A 9,520-nucleotide genomic window follows, 5' to 3' on the forward strand; every position below is an offset into this window, starting at 1 on the left:
TACGCTACGACAAACGGCTCATAATCTCACCTGCGACATATAGATCGCAACTGAGTCTTCGAACGTGATTTAGCAGCGGTAATATTACGAGAAATGAGTCGTAAGGCTCCCTGAATGAAGTCGTAACGTTACCAGAAAAAGTTGGAATGTTGCGAGAATGTTGTCATGTTCTGAGAATAAAGTCATTCATATTATAAGTCAAAGTTGTAATGTTGGAAGAAGAAAGTCGTGCGTTAAAGAGAAAACGTGTTCTGAGAATAAAGTTCGACATTATTATGAGGAAGGCGTAATATTGCACAGCCGCCTCCATCTTGGTTGTGAAATGACCGTCGGCTCTCTTCACCGACATTGACATTGAGAAGAGGTCGCGTTCGAGATCCGGCGGTCGGTGCAGCACATGTTACTGACACTGGAGTGATGATGTCACACGCACCGGAAGACTCAGCGCATCCGGAAAAAGTTCACAGAGCTTCACTTTCTCCACGTTTTGTCATGTTACAGACTTATTCCCAAATGGATTGAAGTTTTTGTTTTCCTCAAAGTTCTACACACAACATACAACACATACATTTGCAAAAAAAAAAAAAGTAAAATAGAATTTTGAGTTGCTTCCATTTTGGAATAAAGCTGTAACATAAAAAAAAAAAGGATGAAGAAAATAATATATAAAATCAAACTATAGACTAAATGAAAGTAAAATGACTCAGTGTTTGAGGCTGCCTGACAGCAACGCAGTCATGGATTGGGAAACATGATCACGTTTGTGGAGAAATAATTCCATCTGGTGGAATTATTTACGTATTGCACTGAAAATAAAGTCCCGTGATGTTTATTGAATTTGTTTAATTGCTCATATCTGCCTCGTGCTCACGTCTGAAAAACATAACATGAGAATGAATGAAGGCCGGTCAATTAGAGTTCATGTTCACATGCAATGTGAACTATGTGTTCACTGTTCCAAATGAAACCTAATTAAATTACGGATTGGAATGGTTTCCAATTCTCCAATAATTTAATAGCCTTGCTTGGAAAATGTATTTATATTCTTTTGGGGTTGGGGCCAGCACGGATGGCTAGTGGTCCGCACGTCTGCATCACAGTTCAAGGGTTATGGGTTCGAATCTAGGCTCCGTTTCTCCCTCCAAAAAGTCCCCTTAGGGTAATTGAAGACTCTAAGTCAGCGGTGATCAAACCTTTTAACCAAGTCCGAGCTAAAAAAAATAAATAATAATAAATAGCTCTCCAAGTACCAAGTCCAAGTAGTAAACGAGATTTTATTCCTAAAAAGTATATTTATAATTATTGTAGGGAGGAGAATTCGGCTCAGAAAATGGATGGATGGATGTAAGCTACTCGAACATTTTGCGGTTTGAACATTAACACTGTTCTTAAATATATGAAAAAACAAAAACTAAATTGTACTTAAATCATGACTAAATGAATGTATTACAGAAAAAAAATGTTAATTCTTTTTTTTACCTACACAAATGTCAAGTGTTCACAAACACTTCCTAAAGATTTTATGTTAAATACCGCTACCACTAGGGGGTGCCCGCGTGACACTAGTGGTACTGCTCTAGGATGTCCATGGGTGTGAATGTGAATACCAACGCTTGTTTGTCTGAGTGCCCTGCGATTGGCTGGCGACCAGCCCGAGGTGTACCCCGCTTCTCTCGCCCAGCCGGCTGCGATACAAGTGGACGACGAGCCCTCAGGAAAACGGATGGATGCTTGGGAAATAGACGGCAAAAGTTACGTTCGCTCGTTCACACAATGCGGCGAAGCCCAAAGCAAAACCCGCCGCGTTCCCAGGCCCTCGCCGAGCGGCTCGGGTCGACAGCTTAAATCTGGCGAGTCATCGGCCGTGTGTTTTTGTCTTTGTGGACTTCACACTTTTTGAGAATCACAAGTCACTATGGCGACTGTTATAAAACATTCCGCTTGCGGTTGTGGTGCCAAAACGCTGCCCTTGTTCCTGCTTTGACTGTTTCCTGTGCAACCTCGCCTGCGTTCAAAACCACAGAGCGCGATGCATCTGTCACGACAGGACCACAAACTGTTCCATCAAGACCAAAAAAAAAAAAACACAAATTGAAATTAAACGGCACAGTACGGTACCAAGTGGAACACTTAAGGACACAGGGGTCAAATTCAAGGCCCGGGGGGCCAGATGCGGCCCACCACATCATTTTACGTGGCCCATGAAAGGAAATCATTTGTCTCAAACTTCCATGAATCTTGCTGTTGTTATATGTACCAAAATTTCAAATTGTCATATGGAATAAAAAAGGCATTTTTGTAACCAAACCCCTTTTTAAAGTAGCTTGAGCAATATTTGTTCAACTATTGTTAACTATTATTCTTGACTTCTGGTTTCAAAACTAGTTATCCAACAATTTGTTGTGGATATGTATTAATATGATGGGGGGGATGAAACATTTCTATGGTTTCACAGTCATAACGGCCCGTGACAACAATGAATTTGACACCCCTGAGTTAAGAGTTTCCAGCTACTCGACCAGTGATTTCCAACCGTTATGGAGCCAAAGAACATATTTTACAATTGGAAAATCTCACGGCACACCAACAAACAAAAATGCCACAAAAAGTGGATACATTAACTACTGTATGTACTTCCTGCCATCCAATAGAATAGAATGTATATATATATATATATATATATATATATATATATATATATATATATATATATATATATATATATAGTCACTGTGCCTCACTGGCATAAAGAGATGATAAAAGATACATTATTTCTTGTAAATAAAAAATGTTTGGAGCAATTACGTAAAATTGTATCATTTCCCACGGCACGCGGGTTGACAATCACCGTACTGGACTGATTGTCACTAGGCCGCTTTGACAAAACGTGACTTAAGCGTGCGGTTGCGCAGTTCGGCAAAGTTCGCACATCGATACCTGCGCATCAGCACAACTTTCATCCACTGAGCTGATTGTCACTAGGCCGCTTTGACGTTATCACGTCAACGTCTCAGGTTCTACTGCAGACGCGTGTTTCCTTGTGTGTGTGTGTGTGTGTGTGTGTGTGCTTGAGCGACTTGGGACTGACCCGCAGTCCAGTCACTGAATCAGCAGCACACCCCTTTGCAGCAGTAGCACAGCAGCGCACGCACGCACACACACACACACACACAATAATCCATAATGAAACAGATACTCACCCTGCAGTTTTTGCATCACATTAGCGATGTCCGCGCATCCTGTGACACGACGCCTCGGAAGGGCCATGATGTCGTCTTTGAGGGTTTGTGTGTGTGCGTGTGTGTGTGTGTGTAGGGGGGGGCAGGTGATGCTCGGGTTACGTCATGGGCCCTACCGACCAATGGCGGCGCTTCCTCCGTTCACGGCCTGCGGCAGACGAATGTTCAACTTTGAGGCAAAATGGAGTGACTGGAAACTACAAATAGTTTGCTGGATTAATTAAAAAACATCCCCGCGAGGGCACAAGTCCTCTGGGCAGCGATACTCGATATTGGCGTGGAAACAAGAGCTCAGAAAATGCGGGGAAAAAGATTTAAAATACATTTAATGAAAAAATATATATGGAATATTATAGCTAACAGTAATTTAAAAAAAACATCTTTTTTTTAATTAAATAATTTGAAGATGTTTTTATATGATTGTTTCATAAAAATATTTCAATATTTTACAATTTGCTCTTACTTTAACAGAATCCAAAATCTGTTTAAGACAACTCATTTTTTCATTACCTACTTTACTTAAAGTCCAACTTTGACCTTTTGTCAAACTTGCACCTTTAAATGCTACTATTTTATTGATATTTTTTTATTAGTATATTATTTGTAAACTTTATTAGTAGTCATCTTGTAAAAAATATTTTTTAATTGATCAATTGCGCGTTCATTTCCCCCATTGTCGATCAAGCAGATGTAGTCAAATGTCCATCCAGTTGTTATGAAAATAAGTTATGAGGTCAAATAAAATATATATTACTATTTACAAAGATATTTATATACCATAAAATATCACTGATTTATTTGATATTTTATTATATAGTAATTCCAGAGGATGACTATTAAATAAGATAATATACCGTAGAATATTTTCGGTGCAATTGCGTCAAATGTCCAACTCGTATTTAAATATTGATTTAAAATATAAAAGAAACAAAAACATTGGAAATTCTACTCACGTTCACCTTTACTAGTGTTTTATATTAGTTTATTTATTAGAATATATATATTCATATATTTCTAGAATAAATAACTAATATAAAAATATATATATATATTTATTATTTACTTAAGTAAAGGAGTTGAATCAAGACTTCTACTTTGACTTGTTTTTACTTCTACGTAAGCAGAGTGTGACTACTTTTGCTACGTACCGCTACTGTACGCAATATATCGTTTTTATTATGATAGCAATAAAGCTCGCAGGTGCCCCACTCCAACGTACTGTCATGTTTAACCGTGTCAGTGAACAGCAAAATGAGTTCAATCGCCCGTGAAGAGGCTTTCGTTCATCAGTGAGGAACTAGCTTGAACTCATTAGCATCCATTAAAAAAAAAAAAAAAAAAAAGACCAATAAATCAAAAGTTGTTGAGCTGTGACGTTGTTGCAGAGGTTTAAGAAGCATAAACGACAGGAAAACAAACGACACTTGAAGGGAGGCGACGCTAACCACCCAAAAAAAAACAAAAACATTTAGGTGAAGTCAAAAATGTAGAAAGGTACATGAATGTGAAGGTTTAGCTCTTACCGCGTTGGGCTTCGGGTCCAGCTCCCTTTCACGCCGGAAGTGAGGCTATGTTGCCTGGTTGCCGTGGCAACGCGGCTCAAGAAAAAACATTTTAGTACCTTGTCTCCATCTGCTGGACATAACGTCATTAAAAGAACAATTAGCTGAGCTTTTTCAAGTAATATATGGTGTCATCCTTTTTCCCCCCCACAATTTACAACAGTGCCTTAATAAATTATCTGTGCCATGCTTTTGTGGAAATGATCAACAATTGGTGAAATCCGCCACAGGCCACGTGCAACGTCACATGACCAGCGGGATAGCTGACTTCCCGTGTGTGCTATGCTAACCATCATAACTTGGATTGATGAAATGATTGTTTGCAACTCAACTTGCTAAAATGTTGTTTTCTTTATGGCTGATGTCTTTGGTGGCTCCGTGGTGACATTTAGTGTGTAAAAAAATAAATAATTTTAAAAAACTGTAGACCGCAGGTGTTAAACTCAAGGCCCAGGGGCCAAATGTGGCCCACCACCTAATTTTATGTGGCCCGCAAAAGCTAATCATGTCCATCGACTAAAATACCAACAGTACAAACTCTTTTCTTCGAATGACGCCGAGATATTGCAAGTGTTTTTGTTACCAATTCCCCTTTTAAAATAAACTGCATAATAGTTTAAAAGGCTTCTGAATTCAAAACGAGTTATCCATCAAGTTGTTGTGCAGATGTAATAATATAAGTCAATCATACATTTCATCTTTTGTGGGTTCGCAGTCATAACGGCCCTCTGAGGGAAACCATAACTACGACGCGGCCAGTGACACAAATGAGTTTGACACCCCTGATCGATGTCTAAAGTTCCCACGGGTGCTTTCCGCTTTCACTCGACGGACAAAGCGTCAAACTAACGTTGGAAGCTATTGTTGCAACTAACGCCGCTAGCTCAGGTTGGAGTTCATTAGCGCTAACGTTAGATGTAATGTTGGACGCTAACTTCGGAAGCTAACATTGAGAGCTAACTTCAGAAGCTAATGTTGGAAGCTAACACCAGAGGTAACGTCAGACGCTAACTTGTAAATGAATGTGGCGGTGTTGCGCATGACATGGCCGAACGCAATTACCGCCTGGCCCTATGTCTACAAGTTAGCCGAACCTTATTATACACATTTATTATCAGAAGGCAATGCTGATAACACACACAACCAACGCTAATCTGTGCTAAATCTGCAGCTTTGCTCACCTTTTGGCTTTTGACATGCTAGCGCTTTGGCATCAAATTGCTTCTTTCACTTTGGAACCTCAGCCCGCCTAGCTGCCGATTCTTCGACGGAGGAACGCTGTGTGGGGGTGTTTATCACGTTAACCGGCCCCACTGTGATGTCACAATCTGTAGATCTGTCTGACCGGATCACTCACAGACATATTTTCCGAAATAGCCAGCTCACTAAAAATGCACTTACCGGTAATTGCTTGATTTCGTACTTGAGCAGGCACTCGAGAGACCCAACAAATATCACAAAAAACAACCACAATGTTCCATAATTTGTCAGTTTAGTGTCAATACATGACATGTGATTAAAAGCAAATAGTACACATAGTAGCAGTACAAAGCGTTATGCAATGGCTATTCGTTCGCAGTGGGAAAAAAAACAGCAACAATGGAAGGAAATCCCCACAGAGACCGAGCGCTTGATAGCCTGCAGAGCCACCAGAGGAGCGGACGCTCAGATTTATGAACCCACTTCAATCGGTTTCTCTTTAGGACACATGTTGGCGTCTTTTTACGAGTATAACAACTCGAAAAGCAGCGGATAAAACAATGAAGTCACAGTGGAGAGGGTGCCATTGTTTCATTAAGAAAGGTTATCGATCCAGAGGAAATGATGCAAAAGGAAAACAACGCTATGTGGCACGTAGATAAGCTATGCTAATTTTAAAAGGGGGGAAGGAAGCATGACTGCAAAGTTTCCTCCAGCCCGACTGGACACAGTGTGCAAGAAGCAGAAGCTCGTCTTAAGGTGTGGGGGTCAGGGGGGAAACGCTTGGAAAGATGGCACAGAATGAAACGCATCCCTTTTTGGAAATACTCAAATCCTTTAATAGCGGTGAGTGCGTCCATATTGGTGGATTTACATAGTGTTTTTGAAAAAAAAAAATAAAAAATTAATGCCTTATCATTGAACACTTTTCACAGTTTGTATACACTATAGTATAGTATATATATATATATATAGTCCCATAACTTTTTTTTTAATAGTAGTTGTTGTAGTCTTGGATTTAAACTCTCGTCTTAAAAAACATTTATTTGATTAAATATGTAGAATTACAAGAAGAACCTCTTTATCTTTTTTTTTAACATATTGAAGTTGTTGTTATTTTTTGAAGTTGTAAAAAAATATTTGAAAAAAGTTGAGTTTTTTTTAATAGTTTCATACTACGAGTCAAACTGATTTGTTTGAAATGCTTGGGAGGGAAAAACTGAAGCACGACAAAGTACATTTTTAAAATAAGGATCAATATATAGAGTTAAAATACATTTTGATCCCATTGTCTTTACATTTTAAAAGCATAGAAAAAAACATTTAAAAACTTGATTTATAACTCTCCTGTTCTTTACTGGGTCTAATTGATGTGTTTTGATGTTTTATTGGATGAACCTTTTTTTATTATTATTATTTTTTATTATTATTATTTTTAAATTTATCAACACTCCTGTTTCAAATCAAGCCGCTTATTTTAAGAACAAAAAATGTAGATTTTAAAAATGAAAATAAATACATAGAGTTAAAAGAACTTTTTTTTTTTTAAATCCCTTGTTCTATTTACTCTATAGTGCTTTGTTTTTATGAATGTAAGGGACCATCTTAAAACAATTTTTTATAATAATAGAACAATCGCCAAAATGCAACTCCAGTTATGCTGTAATATGAATAGAGTGTGTGTGTATATATATATATATATATATATATATATGTGTGTGTGTGTATATTAAAAAAACACAGTGAAGATCGCAAATCATGTTAAACCCACACAGCAGAGGACGTGATGTAAGGTGTTATGTAACGTGCCAACTATAGCAGCAGTCGATGACAGTGGGTGGCGGCTAATCTAAAAGATTCCAATGACATATTTGATCGATGTTAGTTTAGATTTTGGATGGATTCAATCGACTACGCTGAGGCCCACGTAGCTTGTGTGTGAATTGACATTCTTAGCAGATTCAAGCGACGATGCGGACAACGACATACAGTAGCTTATCTACGTCAATGTAGATTCTTGATGAATTTCCAGTAAGCGGCTATGTGGATGACCACATAGCCCATGCGTCAATCAACGCATCCGTTTTCTGAAGCGCTCGCCCTCAGTAGGGTTGTCCTCAGCGAGCGTGCTGGCGCCTATCTCAGCTGACTTCGGGCGAGAGGCGGGCTAGACCCCGGACTGGTCGCCAGCCAATCGCAGGGCACGCAATTCTTCGGTGAACCTACCGTGCATGTCTTTGGGATGTGGGAGGAAACCGGAGTACCCGGAGACAACCCACGCGGGCACGGAGAGAACGTGCAAATTCTACACAGGCGGGGCCGGATTTGAACCCAGGTCCGCAGAACTGTGAGGCAGAGGCGCCGACCGGCTGTCCGGCAGATAGCCCATCTACGTCGATTTTCATTTTTGACGAAGGCCGCGTAGCTCTATCCGAAGCCTGCGTTTATCTGTGTTGGTTTCGCACACGGCATGGCCCGCTACCTCGATGAAAGGCAGCTACTTTACGCGAGCCGCTGCTCGACCAAATTCCTCCTAAGACTCTGAGCTGTCTTCGTTCTAGGCGACCTGATCCTGGCCTTCTGCTTGTCGGTGCTGGTGGGCCTTCTTCTGGGCGCCCTGGTCTACGTCCTGCTGACTTGGGCGTCCCGCCGCAGGGCCAGCGCCCGCATCAGCCGCCGCTCCCGCGAGAAACCCGGCAAATCGTCGCCGACTCAAATCCCGCCGGACGGCCAGCTGGGCCTGTACCGGAGCACCTTCCTCGGCGTCTACCGCCAGCCCTCCCTGGAGCCGGTGGGACCTCTGGGGAGCAAACCGGGCCCGGAGACGTCCACCTTTCGTCCTCTGCCCGGGAAAGGCGGCCCGGAGATGGGAGAAGACACCGAGGCGAGCTCGCCCGAGGTCTCGACCCGTTCGGCGTACCCGGTTCCGAACAAGCGCCACTCCTTCTGGCTGGGCGGTAACGGACTCAAGGGGTTTCTGCCCTCGCAGACGCCGCCGCCCGCCTACAACAGCGTCATCCACGCGTTCCAGGAGTCCTGCACTTGAATGCAGCCGAGACTTTGGAGAGGCCCCCTTAGGGAAGCCCTTTAAATTGAAGACCCTGTCAAGTAAATTCCGCAATGTGTTTTACATGACACGCGTTTAACTGAAAATGTGGCGAGACTGAGGACGATGCAGGACTCAATTGTGGCGTTAAACTCTTTCGAACCATTTCTGTTTTCCTGATTTCTCGGGTGTGGCTAAAATGGCGCCCAGTGACGCACGCAGCGTCGGGTTCTTGTTTTCGCAGGTGGAGTCAAGGCACCCTCTGACCTCTGCATAACTTGTGTTCATATGTTTCAGAAATATGTATGATCATTCCTGTGCTGTTTTGATTGTTTTACTGTCCCTTCAAAGACCGCACGTGTCTGCGGGAATCTGTGCAAATGCGGCGGAAACACAGACAGTTCCCACGTCTTTTTCACGCTTCCTGTTGAACACTGTTACCACTGACAAATAAAATGTTTCACAGTTTCAAG

The 9,520-nt window shown here is 41.4% G+C and overlaps 2 protein-coding genes across 3 annotated transcripts in view; one reads left to right on the forward strand and one right to left on the reverse strand.

Annotated features, from left to right (window-relative positions):
- Positions 1-4,794, reverse strand: part of syne1b (spectrin repeat containing, nuclear envelope 1b) — a 103,718-nt gene extending 98,924 nt beyond the window's left edge. For both annotated transcript variants that reach the window (XM_061695647.1, XM_061695638.1), the window contains exons 1-2: positions 4,763-4,794; positions 3,201-3,387 (exon numbers count right to left, since the gene is read on the reverse strand). In XM_061695647.1, coding sequence (XP_061551631.1) covers positions 3,201-3,267 — 67 coding nt within the window. In that variant the 5' untranslated portion in view covers positions 3,268-3,387; positions 4,763-4,794. The remainder of the gene's footprint in view (positions 1-3,200; positions 3,388-4,762) is intronic.
- Positions 4,795-6,702: 1,908 nt separating this feature from the next.
- myct1b (myc target 1b) lies at positions 6,703-9,489 on the forward strand. The gene is made up of 2 exons (XM_061696747.1): positions 6,703-6,847; positions 8,563-9,489. Exons 1-2 carry the CDS (start codon positions 6,793-6,795, stop codon positions 9,045-9,047), a joined length of 540 nt encoding a protein of 179 aa, XP_061552731.1. The 5' UTR covers positions 6,703-6,792; the 3' UTR covers positions 9,048-9,489.
- The last annotated feature ends 31 nt before the right edge of the window (positions 9,490-9,520 follow it).

This window comes from Phycodurus eques, chromosome 14 (genome assembly GCF_024500275.1).
Source record: "Phycodurus eques isolate BA_2022a chromosome 14, UOR_Pequ_1.1, whole genome shotgun sequence".
Lineage (NCBI taxonomy): Eukaryota > Metazoa > Chordata > Actinopteri > Syngnathiformes > Syngnathidae > Phycodurus > Phycodurus eques.